The sequence below is a fragment of the Gymnodraco acuticeps genome, unplaced genomic scaffold (assembly GCF_902827175.1).
Source record: "Gymnodraco acuticeps unplaced genomic scaffold, fGymAcu1.1, whole genome shotgun sequence".
Taxonomy (NCBI): Eukaryota; Metazoa; Chordata; class Actinopteri; order Perciformes; family Bathydraconidae; genus Gymnodraco; species Gymnodraco acuticeps.
This window is the reverse complement of record NW_022990014.1, coordinates 478779-498186: the sequence shown is the minus strand read 5'-3', so window position 1 is coordinate 498186 and position 19408 is coordinate 478779. Positions and strand designations below refer to the sequence as shown.

General features: G+C 39.8%; 1 protein-coding gene across 2 annotated transcripts; it reads left to right on the top strand.

The window, feature by feature from the left end:
• The first annotated feature begins 12 nt into the window (after positions 1-12).
• mospd2 (motile sperm domain containing 2) lies at positions 13-17629 on the top strand. Of its 2 annotated transcripts, XM_034213296.1 has the most exons (16): positions 13-312; positions 402-459; positions 897-1052; positions 2732-2818; positions 3238-3392; positions 4585-4645; positions 4776-4814; positions 4897-5021; positions 6470-6643; positions 11484-11602; positions 14791-14884; positions 15147-15243; positions 15632-15752; positions 15915-16017; positions 16495-16524; positions 17216-17629. In XM_034213296.1, exons 1-16 carry the CDS (start codon positions 280-282, stop codon positions 17366-17368), a joined length of 1605 nt encoding a protein of 534 aa, XP_034069187.1. In that variant the 5' UTR covers positions 13-279; the 3' UTR covers positions 17369-17629. The 2 variants fall into 2 exon arrangements, with proteins under 2 accessions (XP_034069187.1, XP_034069188.1); XM_034213297.1 differs by lacking the exon at positions 16495-16524.
• The last annotated feature ends 1779 nt before the right edge of the window (positions 17630-19408 follow it).

Below are 19408 nucleotides of genomic sequence, written 5' to 3'. Positions count from 1 at the left end.
ATTACGATAAACAGTTATCCGCGCTAGTCATAATTAAACGAATCGACTGCATGAATGATTAGATATAAATCCTTTTGCTGAGTACAGTTGAACACTCCATCTGCCCTTTTACTTTAAACAAACAACACAGCGGAGAGGTGTGGCTAATGCTGGAGCCAAAATGGCTACGACAGGACGGTAGTTTCTCAGTTTGCACTGATTATCCTGAACTAAACGTTAGCTGAGTAGCTAGCTTAACAGGGAACCAGCTCAGAGACGGAAACCCGGTGACAGGGGAACATGGCCGAACTTGAGCAACACGAAGGAGAGCAGGTAACGTTAACTACCGTTAGTAATGCGTTAGTTAATCTGTCTAATCAAAAGACGTGTCTCTGTAACATAAAACTACTCTGTTTTGACAGGACATTAAGAAGAAAATTGAGGAGACGAGACAGAAATTTAAGAATGAGTTCCTGCAAGGTAACTCACTTATTATGTCATTTGACATACACTTGCTCCCTGACCAGCCACTTGCAAATGCAATAATGTGGCGGTAATGTTATCTTCAAATATAATGTTAACTGTTACTAAAAGTGAACGATCTGTTGCTTCACTTTCATTTTGTGAACATCATGACCTAAATGCTCAGAGCTTAGATAAGCTCCAATATACAACTAACCTAGCTAACTCTTTATTACCACATGCAGCTAGTTGTTTTTGACTAATACAGCATGTGTATATATCGTTATGACCTCTAGGTGAACTTTATATGAGTTGACAGCACAATGTGGTCATTTATGGCTTCAGCAGTATTTTAAAGTATAAAACACTCTATGTTTTGGAAGTGAACCCTTGTGTTTGACCTTTTTGTATGCCGAGCGTCATGTGACTAAGCACTTACAGGGTTGTGTTTACAGAATCGACGGATAAATATGACTCCAGAGATGTGGAAAGGCTTGACAAAGATGATGCCCTAGTGGAGGGCTACCTTCAATGGAGACTTTGTGTTGTCGAAGATGCCTTGAAATTAATTGACGAAAGTCTTCAGTGGAGAAAGGAATTTGGTGTAAATGGTAAGAACTTTGAAGTCATGCTTAAAAGTGTGTCTTATGATATGAAAATTGTTACCTAAAAGTGGGGCTAGGCAATCTTAGTTCCAATCTTGAGTACAATATTTTGGAATTTTTGTTTGTAGTTTTTCAAAATCATGATAGATAGATTTCCACTGAAGCAGAAGTGTGTTTAGACTTTATAATACAATACTTTAAAAAGTGGAAAAGAGAATTAACAATTAAAAATAAAAGGAAAAATATGATTAAAAGAAAACAATATAAAATATTCTGGATAATTTTTTTTAAAAAGTCAAAAATACAACGGGATCTACATGACCAAGATAATGAATCAGACCAATGATATATTTTGGATACTGTAACATTTCCTTATCTAGTGCGACATGCATAGCTTCATCAGTGTCAAGTTTAACCGGTCCGTTCTAAGTAAATGTTGACATGCAATGTTTATTTGTTGTTGGTTGAAGGTTTCGACAGACATCAGCGGTTGTCTTTGTGCTGCTCTAGAATGAATCCGGACAGAGTTCCATTGTGTGTTAAACACCCATATCGCCTTGCAAAGGCTATTACCCCCGAGAACAAGCCCCACTCTCTCTGTTTCCTGAGGAATTTCCCAGAGTTTGTTAGTCTTTAATCCAGCTAATTCAATATGGCAATTAGTTGTTTTAGTATAACTTGATATAATTAAGTCATGTTGTTAAGTTTGTTTATTGATCTATTGAAAGGGATTGAAGCACTTTAGGTTATAGGGAAGCTGGGATCCTCAAAAAAAAATTGTTTTAAGTATTAAATAATAACTGCGAAACACCTCTTGCTCTAAAATGGAAAAGTGCATCTGTCCAGTCCTGGTTCACCTACATGAATGTTACAAACCAATTTGAATAATATTTATATTATAAATTCCGATGACTTATCTTTGGGAATAATGCAGATTCTTATCAACCCGGATCCTCAATTGATTAACTGCTTACAGAAAGTATTGATGGTCATTAAAATCATTATTTTCTACAAAATAAGCTAGTTATTGCTAGTGATAGCAAATTGTTGTCAGTTATTGTTGTGTGATATTTATAAAAATCTCACAATACAGTTTTTTGTTAAAATTATTTGGAATTAGGAAGTTTCTGAGAAACGAAAAGGCAACTATTCAAAGCCTAACAATTCTATGAATGTAGTAACAAGCATCATTTTTTTTTTTATAACTTGAACTTGCTATAGTTACAGTCACTGAGAAAAAAATATAAAAAAACGTTTAGTTAAGGAAGTTCATTGGATATAACTTTTTAGAGTACACTATATCATCTCCATATTCTTATACACAATTTACTCTGCTTTCATGCAATAATGTGCCTTTACTAACACGCAGCGGACTGGAGTAGATCCTGAAGTTAGCACCCATATGCACCGAATTGCACTGAAAACTGAATTGTGAGATGCCAAAAGATTCACACCCTTCCAGACATGATAACAATTATTAAATTACGAAAAACGTAAAGAGTTATACTTTAAATATGATGTGCCTTTCAAATTTAGATAAGTAGTTAAATTCAGAAGCCAATAGTCTTGAAGAAAACTATTTCAAACAACTTCAGCCCTTAGCCTACAATTCATGTTCTGTACAGCTAATATTTAAAGTATGTCAAACACCAGTTAACAGTGTTGTGTTTCTGCCTGTGTTTCAGATCTCACTGAGAGCGCCATCCCCAGATGGATGTTCGAGACTGGCGCTGTCTATCTCCACGGCTATGACAAAGAGGGCAACAAACTCTGTATGTACATGTTCTATTAGAGCCCTCCTTACAGTACACTCTTAAACATGTTCAACTTAGCGTTTCTTTACAAGTTATCTGTTGCATTAAGATTCTCTTCACAAATATACAACTTTTATTTTTTCAACTTTTCTTCTTGCAATATACTTATTTATATAAATAGTTATCCAAGCAATAAACCGTATTTAATTTAGTCTTAATTTACATTATTTTATTTAACATTCTGTTCTTGTACATATGATATTCTATTTACATGTATACAGACTTTTTGCACTACTTTTGTATTCTTATTTTTTATATTTGTTTATATCTGTTGGATTGTTGGAGGAGCTCAGGTCATAAGACTTTCATTGCCATTTCTACACTGTAGCTTTGTGCATATGACAATAAGACTTTGAATCTCTGTTTACTATGTTTAGTCTGGTTCAAGGTAAAGCTTCACGTCAAGGATACTAAAACTATCGTGGACAAGAAGAAGTACGTGGCCTTCTGGCTGGAGCGGTATGCGAAGAAGGAACCTGGGATGCCGCTCACTGTTATCTTTGATATGGCAGAGTCTGGCCTCAGCAATATAGTAAGTCCATCATGTGTTTTAATTAGTTTTTTGTCATCGTATCACTTCTTATTTCTCTGTCAAGTTCTTTCATTTCTTGTAATAATATCCAGGTCTCCAAGACGAAGCTTATATTTCATTTTGCTCTCCCTCTATTAAATAAGCTTACTTTCATGTTATAAAAGACTGTTTCCTTCCAGTGAGTGTCCTTGAAATGCTGTTGAGTGTCCTCTTCCTTCTTGCTGTTTGAGCGGTGGTCTTGCAGGCACTGATGCTCTTTAATGGTTTTACTCTTCGTAGATTAAAGTAACCTTTAAATCCCGTTGGTCAATTCGAGTGCACTGTCTAATCCGCAGACTCGCTGTGTCGCACAGCGTTAGCTCCTTGATTGAGCTCTCTGTCAGAGAGTGCATTTCATTGGCTCGGCTCTCTTGGAGAGAAATGGCTCAGTTAAATACAAATATACCAGCACAAGCACTGCAAAAAGAATACATAGCTATGCAACCCAAATATGAAATGAGTAGATTAGAAAATCAGTTTGCCGCCTTGTTGAACCACAGTGAAGCTAGAGCTAAGGCTAGCCAGTATGATCTCATTAAAGCTCTGGAGAGTCTCCTGCATAGCAATGAGGCTCCGAGCCAATTATGGAGCCCAGCCAGGATCTAGACGCGGTTTCTATTGACATGCCACCGGTTTGGTTTGATGATTAACATTCAAAAGTAAGATGATCATTCATCATATTCACATACAAACTGGTTTGAAGTGTTTCACCTGGACAGTTGGTTCCAGATGAGATTTATAAAATCTATTTCATCTGTTGATTTTCTTCCACTAACTAAAGCGTTGATAGATAATCTGTTTTAATCCGAAGCCCTTTATCATTTAGTTCCATTTAAGTCAAAGAGCCATATAATGTGAACTTAATTAGTTTTCTGGGAACACAGTCTCCTTAGAAATGTGTCAAGTCTTTAAAATGCATTCAAACGGTGTAATATAATTCTCTTTTTTGCAAATGGTTAATAACTATAATAGGTAATATGGTCAGTATTTGTGATTGGATCATTTAATACATTTTCTTTCTATTGAAGTACTTCAGATCTAGAGGTGTTTAAAATTAACATACATTCTCCTTATTTAAAATAATGCCTGTTTTATGGTTCTGTATTCGGTTTAACTTTTTAAAATCCCTGTCATTTTCCACTTTGTGTTTCAGGACATGGAGTTTGTAAAGTACATCATCAATTGCTTCAAAGTATATTATCCAACGTTTTTATGTAAGTAACATAAAAGTCTCACAAAAGCAGAAAAAATAATTATACATATTAATTATGATTTACAACCAAACCTGGGTATTTTAAGAACAATTCTAATGGACAAGCTTTGTACTTTTCTTGATCATTTCAGCCAAAATGATCATCGTGGATATGCCTTGGATCATGAATGGTGAGAAAGCGTCCTCCTAGCCCATCCTAGAAACATGTTTATTTCTCTTTATTTTCTGGAGCATGACATGTCTCTTTTTCAGCTGCGTGGAAAATTGTGAAGTCATGGTTGGGTCCCGAGGCAGTCAGCAAGCTCAAGTTTGCTTCGAGATCTGAGGTCCATGGATTCATAGACCCCGAGTACCTGCCAGCCCATATGGGGGGAACGGTATGTTACAATGTGTTTCGTTACGTGTTCTATTAAATATCTCAAATACAGCATTAGCGCGTTAGCTAATGCCTAAAGGACAGATTTAAACGATGCAGAAGTAACTAGGACTCGTCTGAATGTTTATCATCACTCAGTAATGTTTAATGATGATTTGATGAATACTTCAGTTGTGTAACCTTTATTCATACTGAACAAATGTTAATGAAAAAAACAACATAAGTAATGCATTTAAACAAACTACTAATAGTAGATTAACAACTTTATTCAAAGGTTTACAGTAATTCTGGATAATAAAATGGGAAAAATAAACGTGGTGCTCTCTTTTCCTCTCCCTCTCCTGACAGCCCGTCAGTCTCGTGCAGCTCGCTGAACCTGTACTAAGTGACCCGACAGTAAAGAATACATATATTTATAACCAGTTTAGCTAGTTCCAGAGTAGATAAACTAGTTAAGTGTGTTAGGTCTAACTCTTAGTGTATTTAATTTTGGTCCACTCAACGGTCCGCGGCCGAGCTGTGATCCGGTAGAGCTGCGTGTTCTCCGTCAGCAGCAGCTGATCTGATCTCTCTCTCGTCCGGTTATACTTCACTCGCGTTTTTGTCCAAATCTATCAGATCTAGATAGTTCTAGTTAATGATATGACTGCCTGCTTCTCAAAGGACACCTAAACAATAAGCGTTGCTTGGCAACGGCTTGTGGTTGCAAAGTATAGCGCAGCATTAGCATATGTTTATATGAGGGGTCAAAATCCCATGCTCATAAAATGCTCATATTTTTTCCTCTTCATTCCCCACGCCCCAAAATAAATAAATATACCCATTTTTAGGAAAAGTAAGGAAGTTTGAGCAGTGTGGGTTTTATATTAACAGAGTTTCACATATTTCAAAACGCGAAGTGTAATAACTGCAGTTTGCCTCCCTGTCAGAATGACAAAGATCCTCAGTGAAGCACAAGCCCATGTTTCTCACTACATTTTAAGTACAACTTATTAAAAAGATCAGTTCAATGCAACTAATGTCGTCTCTGTGTTATTGCATGATGTTAAAATAGTTTTGTCATGAATTTAGTGATGGATTGTAAACATTTGAAATGTAGCATTTAAGTGTTTCTCAGTTACAAGGTTGTTGTTTTACTGTACCTCTTTATATAGGCATTTTTTCCTTAACAAATTGTTTTTGCGCTGATCAGGGGGTACTTGGCTGAATTTTTTTTTCAAAGGGGGTACATGATTGAGAAAAGTTTGAGAACCACTGCTCTAACTGACGGAAATCACTTTGTTTATTTAACCAGCATAAGCCATATCATTATGTTCATTCATATTCAAGTCATGGGACTTTCTCTGCTTAACAAGAACAGTCAGTATGATGACCTTCATTGAGATTGACAATGTACACGCTTTTAAAAACCATGCATGTTTTGATATATTTGTTCTGGCTACATTCCAGGACCCCTTCAAGTACAGCTACCCTCCTCTCCCTGATGACGACTTCCAAACACCCATCTGTGAAAACGGGCCGATTGTCAGTGAGGACGAGCTGGAGAGCAAAGAGGGGGACATGGAGAGCAAAGACGCCCTGGAGTCCAGCTTCAGCTCTGAGGTAGCAGTAAAGCCCAAAAAGGTACATTTTCTGTTTATATCTAGTTATTATCATAGTTTCAGAATGGAGCCGGCTTAAAAAAGTCCTTCAATGTAATTAAGACAAAACTGACAAAAGGTAGGAGGGCTCCTTCTGTGTTGTCAGTCTCCACTCTGGCACGACTCGGTTTCAGTCAGCGAACTTCTGAATATGGAGTGAATGTTGTGTTTATGAATAAAATGTGTGAAACTAATATAGTTAGCAAGACTTGTGGTGACGTTGTTATCAGTGTAGCTGCTCTCGTCTGTAATTGAGTCATGATTAATTCTCTTATAGCTGTGGCATTCTGCTACGAATCAAACTGAGCGGCCTATAGTCGTTTCTTCTTTCACTCACATTCTATAAATTGAGCGTGAGATTACAGCATGTAATCACCGCAGTGAATGAAATGGGAAGTAATGTCCTGATTTGGAAGATGGTAAGCTCTTGCTCATTGTCTATGTGAAGGTGACTCCTAATGTCTACGGCTGCAATTAAATCCTGCCAACAAAGCCAGTGCCTCGCAGCCGGCGCTCTGTCCTCTCCTCCTCCCCTCCTCTCCGCCCTCATACGGTCCGCAGAGGTTGTCAAGTCAGCTACTTAAGCTCTTCCCTGCTGCAGCTGGATTCCTCTTCCTCGCCAAACAACAGCAAGCAGCCCAACAACATAACTGAGACGCCCCGCAGGCTTTATCTTAACTATGTCTGCAGGTACTTGTCAACCTCCCTCTCTCTCTGGTGTCACCCGATTCCACCCACATGCAGTAAGGCTGCAGCTTATGTCACATATTCTACTCTCCTACAGGACAATCCAGTTTCTTAATCTATTTAGCTACTTTCCCGCACAGCGTCATGCAGAGAAAGCCTGCATGGAAATAGATGGAGGGCTCAGGATATGCTCGACTTCTAGAAAGTTGTACATTTGCAATATGTTGGTGCAGGTTGTTTTCAAGCATGGTTAATTATTATTTTGCTGCAGCCGTTATTAACTAAAGCATGGGTCAAGCAAGAAGTCATTAAATGTTAAAGCACAGCCGAATCATCAAAGTCAACTTTAATGTAAATCTTCCAGTTTGTGTGTACAGATGGAGAGATCCAAATACTGTTTCCCACAATCCCAATTCAATTCAAAACCTTTATTTATCCAGGTAAAATCCCATTGAGATCAATGATCTCTTTTTCAAGGGAGACCTGCAGATATGAAAACAATGTATACAGAAAATGTATATACACAGTCAAAGACACATGTGCACACATTAAGACCTAAATGAAAACACAACAATCAATATATACAAAATAAAAGTCCGATGGAATCGGCCTTGGGGAGGTTTGTGCCCTTCTGAATAACAGATATGTTGCTGTTAAAGCCAAAGAGCAGCAGATTTGGGGTTGACCTGCATTCGACGTGAGTCGTGATCAGTGTTGTGCTAGTTACTGAAAACCACCAACTAGTTACCATTACTAGTTACTTCATTTCAAAAGTAACTAGTTATGGTAACTAGTTACTGTTTTTTTTAATCAGTTACTTTACTAGTTACTTACACCAAAAAGTAATGCGTTACTGTGAAAAGTAACGTTTTAGTTACTTGGCAAAATGGCTCCCATTAATGCCCTTATAGCCTTCATTTCAGTACTGTTATTGCATTGGAGAATAATACAATCTGTTGATCAACTTAACATGCATTATATGCAATCTGGATTGCATCGATATTAGCTGGCTTTCCATTTTTGTATATTCTTTCTCCAGGTAGTTGGAAAAAGTTTTCCGTCCCATATGCCGTGTGCCGCCCGGACATGCTATCATGCTAACTAGCTCCCTGAAAGCGGGTGACTCCACTGTAGCAATAGCCTGCATGTGTTCTACAACATACCAATGGCTTTATCGACTTTTCCCTGGCCAGCAGTCCCTTGGTTAAAATCCAGCCGCTGTTGCTTAGGTGGAGGTGGAGTGGCGTCGGCTGAGTCTCTGTGGTCTTAGCTACTAGCTTCGTCCCAGCATGTTGTAGTACATTTACTCAAGTACTGTACTTAAGTACAGTTCTCATCTCTGTTCGCCTGGCTGTTGGCTATATAAAAAAAGCTAACGGAGTAACGCACCATGTAGTAACGGTAACTGAGTTACTGAATTAAAAAGTAATGCGCTAGAGTACTAGTTACTTTGTAACGCGTTAGTCCCAACACTGGTCGTGATATAACTGTGTTGTGATTTATAGCCGCTCTCATGAGTTTTTGTTGCCTATAGGACGCACCCTGTGAGAGCTGCTGCTGTGTCACCCACAGCTTCTCCCATGAGCCTCCTAAGACCCACTAAACAAACGGAGCTCTTATTGTTAATAAATACCACATTGGTCATGCACAACAGATTCAGATTTACAAAGCAAAGATATGCAAATCACTCAAATGTTAGCCCAAGCAATAACTTACAGGTTGTAAATGTTGTTGGTGTAAGCGTCATGAACAAGCCCCACTATTCCCAAGAGAAAAGGTACACATTTCCATATTCAAGCATTTTTGACTTCATATTTGACATTCAAAACATTGTCTGTGGGAAAGGGAAAGATATTTTTCATGTTAGCCTGAAGAGCTAGAAAGTCTGGTATGATTGATGTTGAAATATGCCTGACAGCAATCACTATGTCTCAAGTAGTTGATGAATGTTCAGACTAAGAGAATAGTAGCTCAACAGTTTGTCTTTAAATGGTGGATTGTATAACGATTGAAAATGAATGGTAATTCATGTGACTTTAAATATCGCCACTGGCTGAAGGTTACATTCTAATTATAAATTCATTCTGGAAACCTTACAAGCCCAACTTTCTTTTTTGAAATGTATTAATTCATGGTTAATAATAACTCCTGCACAGGTACTTCCTTTAAAGCCCATAGTTTTGAACAAAAGTAAGTATACGTTCGGTGTTGTCCAACTATCAAGAGTATCAAAACAATCACAATATGGACAGAAAGTTATGGTTTACTATTTAAAACAAGATGAAAGGAGAGTGAGATGATGTCTCTTGGGAATCTTTCAAACCAGCTTCACTTCTGTTGCACAGAGTGGCGTAGTTTCATCGGGCATGATGAATTCCTGGATGCCTGTGCTGTGACTAAACCTGCTGCTCTGTAATATCCCATCCTGCCGGCTCCTCAGCCCGTCTGAGCACATTCCATCTTGTCTAAACAAACCATCGACTCTTCCGCCGCCGTCCCTCCTCAATCGCGCTGATTACTTGATGGCTTAAAGGAGCTAATTGCCTTTCTCTCTGTTTTGGAACAAGGGCTGGCTGTGGTAAGGCAGGTTAGGATCAAACCCACACTCGGAGCTCAGAGTCCAGGCGCTTTCTCCCGGCTGGAAAGGCAGGTGTGCTCACGTGACTGAATTACTGTGAGTGCGCCTGCCTCAGTCACCTGCTGTCATCTCATCCCTGCACATGTTCATCTGTCCTGGACCTTACATTTCAAATTGAGAAACTAATCGCACAGTCCCTGCCCGCCAGGAACACATTTACATGACCTGTATGTTCTAACCTCAGATAAAAACGACTGAAATAATTACTGCTATGTTGCAGTAAAACCAGTTATTAACACGTTTTCTAACTTCTTTGCTTTTATGCATATCTTAACTAACACCATGAGTGCCTTGTTTTTTAACACTATTTTGACCAGGTCTGTGACACTGGGGACGATATCAAGTATCATGTGTAAAGCCTACTAATATGTACTGACACTCCTCTTATGAGCATTTCACTAATATTTTAATAATTCTATTGTCTTTGCATTTCAAATCTTACACAATGTGTAGAAAACATGAAGGTATCAAATGTAGTATTAATTGTGTTGGAGTAAATCTGAATTATTTGTATTTGCTTATAGTGTTTTTTGAATTGAAAGAAATTGCCTAATGTTTTTGTTCTTTGTTAATCTACAATGGAATGTTGTTTCCATGAGCCTTACGAAAAGGATCAAAGCTCTTAAAGACAGTGATATTTTAATGATGATATGTGTGTGACACAGCCTGCTATTTCACGTTTCATTTCTAATTAAAAATGTGAGTATGTTTGACTTCTTCGACTCACATTGTGACCTCATTGTGTTGAAATGATGAATAAATGAAGCCTTTCATCAGCAGCTGATCATCTCTTGATGTCTTCATTGTGGCAGTTGCATGACAGTCAGCCATTGAATTAAGATGACATGTTGTGTTGCTTATCACAGCAAATGACACACTTACCCCTCCGAGTCACAAATGTTCCCATCACATGCAGAGCCCGCTCACCTTTGCCCCCTCACCCCCCCCCCCTCCCCCATGATGTGCTCACTCTCCCATCTGTTTTACACAATATGTGTTGCCAGCATCACTGTGAAGGCATCCTCCTCCCAACCCAACAACTTTATCCGTAGTGCTTAGGCTGACGTTTCGCAATTTCTATCCTGTCAGCTGTTTCCTTATCTCGTGATCTGTCCGAGGACGATTTGGGTCAAAGTGTACGGATGTTTTGCTGAAGTGAAAGTATCCTTGTGGGAGTCTTAATTCTGACTCCTGGACTCACTGAACTATTTATGTTCAAGCGTCTTGTCATGTGTTTGTGAGACTACCAGGAACACGGGTGAGGAGTCATCACGGAGGTTTCTCAGTAGTAAAAACATGTTTTGAACACTTCACAATTATTTCACAATCAATCAATCAATCAATCAAGAGCAATAGCTTCATTAACTGATAGCTTTCCTCGCTTAAAGGCCAAAGTTCAAACATTTTATTTTCAGGGAAGGAACCAGACAAAGGTCACACGGTTGCTTTATCAATTCTCTGAGTCTCTTTTCTAATTAGCTGCTCTTTGTTGTTTCAGGTGAATTTCCTGGAAGACAGTTTGAGAGCAGAGGACAATGATAAAGGAGACACTAGCTCCAGGACCAAAGGGACCAGAAAGCCACTGACGACCTTCAAAGGCGCTCTGCTAGATGTTAGGTAGGCCATCTTGCTCACAATCTCCTTTCTTACCACTATTCTACACGTCATTTCCTCAAGTTGCAGTTATATTGGAAAAGAAGACGTTATCTACTTGGATGACGAAGCTCTAAAACCGACATGTAGACAGTTCACAATCAGCTGATGGATTTCTTTGAGGTTTATCATTGGTAATAATGCTAAATCCTCATCTCTACCATTACTTGGAAGTGTTCCTATCCTACCTTTTCAAGTGTTCTTGGAAACATTGACAGCTTCTACACGAGCCTAAATAAACCCAGAAAATGTCAGAGGCTTTTTTTTAAACCAACAGTTTAGCTGTACACTGAATTTGTTGTTGACCTAACCCAACTGGTGTTGACTTTATGCACACATGTTCAGCACCTCTGCACTGCAACTGCAACTCATTTGTGTTTGGGAAACATAAAGTAAGGTAGCCAGAAAGGTTGACTGGACACCTAAGGATTGTTAGTTTGCTGAGAAGAACTGGTAGTAGATGTATCTACTAAATGATCCTCCTTTGCCGTCCTATCTGCCAATCTCCACTCCAACGCTGGTTTCAGGGTTAGGGTTAGGGTCAATGTACAGATACAGCTCTGGAAACAATGAAGAGACCACTGCAGCATTATCAGTTTCTCACGTTTGACTATTTATAGGTATGTGTTTGAGTAAAATAATAGTTTTATATTTCATTCAACAGACCCCGGAATGGAATGGCTGCCATACGTGTAGAGATTGAGATTTAAGAATCATTTGGAGTGGTCTCTTAATTTTTTCAAGAGCTGTAGCTAAAACTAAACATTATAACGTCCTTGGAGGTAAGATGTTACATGATACTGCGGTAATAAATTGGTAACTGGGAATAAGCCCGTTAAGAAGCCATTAGCAAAAATATATAACTTTAATTGCCTTGTATATATTGACGAAAATGTCCCCTTCATGTATCGGCTCAAAGCCATGAGTCATTATTGATGTGTGCGCCTTTTATGGCCTGATTGATCCGCTCACATGGGGCAGGAATTAAGGATGCTAGCGATCGTTTGTTCAATGAGAGACTGGCCAATGATCAATTAACCTTTAAGAGAGGAGCACTCGTCCACTCTGAACATGTCGTCACACACCATCATATGTTTTAATTCAGCATTCAATGAATTGCAAAAGAGGGGTCGACTTCAAGAGCGGTGTATTGCAAAGAAGAAAAAAGCAATCACACAAGTATGTGTTTGGCTATTGGGTAAAGAATTAGCGGTGCATTCTCACACTGAATGATACTACTTCTCATTTTCATGAATATTTGTCCGTTGAGTTCTGTTTTAACGGAGGAATGGCTTTGATGTGAGGATTCTGACAGCTCTGGGCTGTGAGTTATAGTGATAAACAGATTTAAATGAGCCTTAAATGCAATTATGCTGGGGGGGGCTTTAGTGGGGAGTAGGGGGCTTTGATCTCATGTTTGCAAAAGGTTTTCAGAGACCGAAAACTCACTTTGAGGGAAAGAGCCTCTATGTCTAGAACCGGGGAAATAACACGGAGACTTGCGTAAGAGAAATATACGTTTTGTTCTTAGCCGTGTCAGTCCATGAGGCATCAAGGAGAAGCTGAGGCAGATATTCAGATCTTTTTTCTAATTTCTTCTTGATAAAAACTCCCAATAAAAAAGGGTTTCATCTGTCTGAATATATCGAATAACATGCTGTTTATAGCTAAGTTAGACTGTTGCAAACTTGCTTAGAGGAAACAGCGAGAGCCGGCAACTACCACCACTGACCACAAACTGCGAGAGAAAGAGCCTCATCCCAAGTTTTTGGGTCACAGATTTGTTTTTATTCAACATTTCACATCAGATGTGATGCCTGATCAGCGCTCCATACAGTTTAAAGTCCAACTGAAAATAAGTTGCTAGAGTATTCACATCTCCTGTGTTCTACTCGGCATCAAAATCTGAAACCAAATAGTGACAATCATTTATTCTAATACCATGAGTTCTCCGTTTTGATAGATGGACATCTTGTTTCCATACAACCAATCAGATCGCTTCATTTGGAACCATATTTGCGTTAAGCAGTAACAAAAGCATTTAATCATGTGCAGACATTCACGCTGACTAAAAGCCACACACATCCTGCTACACAGCACACAAAGTATCCTTTTGATCTGACTAACCAACATGAACACCTTGTCCTGCACTTTGACATGTTGTACCAGCCACCAAACAAACATTCACCGGGGGAAAGAGCACGGCAAACATTGATTTTCATGATAAATAGTTCATTAGCTATCTGCTCTGTTGCGGCACAACAAATATTATGTTATCTTACCTGCAAATGTCTTGTACGATACACCAAAAAAATGTGATGACATAAAGGACTACTAAGTGGTTTCAGTTTAAATCAAAGCATTAACTCCTCCTATAGCCTGTGAAGGCACCTAGACCCTGTTTACATCGAGTATTCATGTGTCTTAGGGGGTCAGGTTACAAGACCACAGCTCTGAATGCAACAACCACAAAGACTCGTTGTGATTTGATCACGGTTGCCATGGTGGTTTGTCCACATAGGACCACATATTTATAGTGTAAATGCTGAGGCCTCCTGATGTGTCCCCAACTAGGATGTAACAGGAAAATACGTCAATGCTTGCAGCTGTCAACAGAAATTATGAACGTGTTTTTAAGTGAGATCCAATCACAAGTAGTCACTTGGGACGCATGTATAGATGCACTTGTTGTGGTCAACAAGAACCTACAACTCAATTCTGTCCCCCAGGGGCCCATAGTGCGGTGATTCAGCCTCGGACTTTGACATGGTTTATTGATTTCTGACCACATCTAGATTAATGTAAAAACAGGTATCCTGTATTTGAAAGTATAATTTTTTATTTTTTGCTGCAAATCTTTATATAACATCCTTCAGGAATAACGATGGTTATAGCAGATATTTAGAGGGATGTGTAGCAGGAAAAGTCCCAGGATAATCATAGCACACAGACCGCAAAGCACATGAAGTATCCGCCCAATCTGTATTCATACGAAGCCTAAGAGAGAAAGAACAAAGCATTTGAGGGAGCAAAGGGAACTCCAGTCTGCATGTAGAGCAGTCGTACAAGTGCACGAACAGGCGCTTCCTTCCTACCACGACAGCTTCCTAACGTATCTCCTGTCTCGCATTGTGGGTTTTCTCTCCCTCCAGCCCCGCAGAGGAGCTCAGCTTTGGTTCTGCAGAGACGGAGAAAAGATGCCTCATTATCCTGAGCAATGTGACCAAAAATAAAGTGGCCTTCAAGGTGAGAATGAGGAGCGTTTGTGCCGAAGTAACATTTTCTGTTATTTGATCAACAGTAAAATTACATTTAGTCAAGTCATTTGTTTAGCGCAATAGCAGTTCACTGGTTTCATCTTTTCCAATGTGAAGTTGTTCTGCTTTTTTGCAACTTTATATCAATGTTCATGGAATTTCTATGTTTGGACCATTTTCTGATCTTCATAGACAAACCACTTTCTGAAAATAAATATGTTTTATTTAGAGTGCCCTTGGTGTCTTTCCAGGTACGGACCACAGCACCTGAGAAGTACAGAGTGAAGCCCAGCAGCAGCTTCTGTGAACCAGGAGCGTCAGTAGATATAGTCGTGTCTTTACATGGAGGTACTGCACTCTAGCTCTGTCTCACAATAGATCGTTCCTTAAGCCGCACTTCAGAATCATCAAAAAGTCTGGTCTTCTACCTTCAGAGTGCTAGCAGCCACTCTTCTTTGCCCAGCATACATATTTTAAAAGTGATAAAAGAAGAATCTGCCCAAAACAACTGAGGTTAAGCATGTTAGGGCCTTCAAATCGTGTATCGACACTCTATTGCAAATACCTTGGAAGAGTCAGTGCTACCTATTTCAGGGTTGCTTTAATGCTTTTTCACAATGTCATGTCAAGCAATGCATTGTCTCATTCCGGCTGAAGATTTCCTCAACAAATCAAATCCTTTCCATTATTTATGTTGACTTGCCGTGTGTTTTGTTGCCCTGGATGTTTCCGGCAGGTTCTCAAGCATCGCCACAGGACAGATTCTTGGTCATGGCTGCCGAGATGGACAATTCTTTATCACAAGAACTCGCACAGTTCTGGAAAGAAGTGCAGAAAGCCAAGATCATGGAACACAGGTACGAGTCTGTGCTCCTTGATACAGCCATGAGAGTAAATCTGTCAAATGATGAGTACATTGTCCCGTTGCCCCAGTGTCCTCATTACAGTCGTGACCGTGAGCTTGTCGGCTGCGTATCGCCCTGATGGCCTCCGCTCATTAGGTTGTGAATTTCCCACAGATTGCGCTGTCACGTTGTGGAGAGCCTGAAACAAACAGTGAGTCCTCTCAGAGACAGCCCTGTGGAGACGGGCTCCGGCGAGCAGCAGGAATTTCACACTGCGGTGAGTTCTGCTGGAGAGGAGCCTCTTCTCGTCAGTACTCGTTATCTTTGACTCACAATTAGGGCTGCTCGATTGTGGCAAAATAATCTCGATTATTTGGGTCAATAATTGTAATTGCGATTTATTAAATGCTTTCAAATTATTCATTGACTTTGAAAACATCCATTTATTGGATAAAAAAAAATGGAACAGTATGTTTTTAACAGTTGATTACCCCGAACTTTAAGTATAATTTCAACTGAAAAACCAAAAAAAAAAAAAAATCGTAATCGCGATTAAATTCCGATTAATTGAGCAGCCCTACTCACAATACATTTGTTCATGGAGATCCTTTTGACCACCAATTTAGATGTTATACTCTGCCATCCCTAACACATTGTAGTCCAATATGACTCTATGATGAAGACGCACCCTTACAGATGTCATTAACATGTCTTTGTATTTGCATTGCATACTCCAAAAACATCCCACACCCAGGCACTGGATGATAACATACATTTCACATCAGTAAGTATTATGTAGGTTGAGTGTAGATTCATTAGGTCGTAGCATTATGTCTTGTTGGTCGTCTATTTGTTACATGTTTAACGGTATGGTAACATTTCGGGGAACTGTTCTTGCTTTTCTTACTTTCATTAGATGAGAAACTCAACTCTCATGTCTGTGTGTTACAGCTGGAAAAGAGGGGCAACTAGCCTAGCTTAGCATACAAATTGGAAATTGTTAGCCTAGCTCTGTATAATAATGTCAAAGTCCTCTTCCCTGCCCCTCTAGAGTTCCCTAATTAGTACTCTTTCTCTTCAATAGAACTGATATGTCTGTGTGTAGCCTCTCTGCTTATTTCCTCACCACTTCACAGTTATGATCTAGGAAGTCACTGCAATCAACCGCTTCTCACCAGGAAGTTGACACACAGTAGCACCTAACTCCCCCTGAAACCACAAATTGTCGTTTTGAATTTCAGGTTGATACGTTCTTAGAGACAGTTATAGTTTAGCAAAAGCCAGGCTATTTGTATCTCTTTCCTCCAGTCTTCCTATATCACACATGAGAGTAGAATCCATCATCTAACTCTAGAAAAAGAATAGGCGTATTTCACCCTTTTCCCCCAAATTAACCGAACATCTATAGCCTGGTTTGCTGCCATGACTTCTTTCATTGCAACGGTGTTAGATTAAACCAGTTTGTATCTCACCAGCTCATGCGAGTGATAACCTGCAACGCCCGGCTGGAGCAGAAGCTGAACTCGTGTCTGTGGGTGCAGAAGGTTCTGATCGGGCTGGTGCTGATCCTGGTCCTGCTGAACCTGCTGTGTCTGCGCCTGCTGACCAGCTCCCAGCAGCCATCCTGACCTGCCCCCGCCCGCTCCACCGCAGACACTCACACTTCCTGAACAGACTGTATTGGTCTCTTTTCAGGCACTTGAGAGGGACTCTTTTAACAATGTGACATCAAAGCATTAATGTATTTTTTAAGATGCATCAAAATATAAATGTGTATTTATTACTAAAAACAAAACATGGAGGAACAATTACTAATTCTGTGATCATAATGTACAAATTTTTACATATTATATAAATCTAGAGAATACAAAATAAACACTTTTTGTCAACTTGTTTTTTCTCCTTGTCTCTCCACATGCGCCTTCATCCAGACATGTGAAGGTTGTGGTTACTTCCTAATAAACCCTCATTAGTACAGAGGTGTTTAATTGAAAACGTTGCCGTGTGCGACCCCACTAAACCTCTCCCACACTCAGCCCGAGGAGCCACAGGAGATCTCTGTTCCCACTATCTCCTCTATTTGTTTTAATTACCCCGACACTGGCAAACTAAAAATACCAAAGCAATTACTGGCGAGTACAAGGACACAGCGCAACCCACTTGTAGCTTAGAGGAAAGCGCTGATATCTATAACAAGATCCAGCTCTGAGCAATCAGGATGCGCTTCGTCGCAATAGGAATGATCGCAATTGGGTTATTAGATGTGTGCACATAAGGGTTGTCGGGCGTAAACACTTGCTGCTTGTTCGCAGTAGGTGGTAGCCGTGGAGATGATTGGAAGGACTTGTGCAATAACGGGTAAACTAATCCTACGGTGATTATAAACACTGGGCTGTTTTGGGGAGCCGCAAAGTGTTTATCCCTGAAGATTGCATTGCGTCGCTTGTTCTGCATTCTGTTTCAGTGCCAACCCTTCATATGGTTCTTATAAAATCTCTCCAGTAATATCTTTTCGTCAAAGGAATTGGTTTTTAAGTGAGTGTGTTCTCTCGATGTAAAACTTGCATTTTGTGTTCCACTAAAACTTTCAGTAAGATGCATTTGGCGCCATTTGTGAGTGCATATGTACTAAAAGAAAGCATGGTGGTAAATGGAGTGTTTGCCTCTGGAGGATAAAAGTAAAAGCCTTGGTATCACACATAGGTGGGCTGACTTTAAGTGCATCCGAGTGGCACACGGTACCTGACTGAACCCAGGAAGTCAATCAGATACACTGCACTGCACAGGGCCAAACACAACACTGCTATCAGTGATGCCACAATGACTGAAGTGGAAAATTATTTGAGCGGTCATGTGACACTGATTCCCAGGCGGACTCATCTCACCTGATTGCCTATTTGTCAGTAATTACTTACAGTGGTTGCCATATGTCTTCCTCCGCAGCTTCACCAGGCAGAGGCTCCTCCACAGTATTGATTCAACATTAAACACCACTTGAATCGAAACCCGAGTCAATGTGCGACTGGCCCCAGGCACTCATACAAGGTTTAAGGGGGGGAAATGATTAAGTTCAAGTAGCAAATTGGGACATGGGGGGGAGTTGATGGAAAGTCAATGAGTGCTACATTTAACAAGGATGGGGTGGGTGACGAGCATATTGTGCTTTCCTCCCCATGGATAGGATGTTGGTGTACCACATGCTGCCCTTTTCATCATCTCTGTAAATGAACTCATTGAAATCAATGCCTATAGAGTGGTGGTCCATATTACTAATCTCCCCTAACTATGTAGTAAAATGTATTTATGGGCTGTAACCAGAAAGAGGATGCCATATTAAAAAAGTGTATTCTCCATCTTTACTATTTTCCTTGCCATTTCCATCTGTCTTAATCCTGTTGTATGCTTTCCCTCCTGGGCTGCATCAGCCTCACTGATTGGCTGCATGGACAGACACACACAGGTCAGAGGTCAGTGAGCCCTTGAAGGATATGTGTTGACAGCTGTCATGCTGCTTGACACTTTGGAAAACATCACCAATGATGCCTCACTTCCACTCAATATGTATGCAACTTGTGAGCCCAAAAGTATTGAGATAATCAAGATGGATCCACTTTTAAGAGGGTGTTCCCGCCTCAGGCTGAGGGTAAGCAAAATGATTAGCATGAAAT

Excerpts from the sequence above, each read along its gene's own strand:
- mospd2 (XM_034213296.1), top strand. The coding sequence starts at position 280 with ATGGCCGAACTTGAGCAACACGAAGGAGAGCAG. Across the intron at positions 313-401 it reads AGCAACACGAAGGAGAGCAG|GACATTAAGAAGAAAATTGA; the intron begins GTAACGTTAACT and ends CTGTTTTGACAG. Across the intron at positions 15,244-15,631 it reads AGTCGTGTCTTTACATGGAG|GTTCTCAAGCATCGCCACAG; the intron begins GTACTGCACTCT and ends TGTTTCCGGCAG.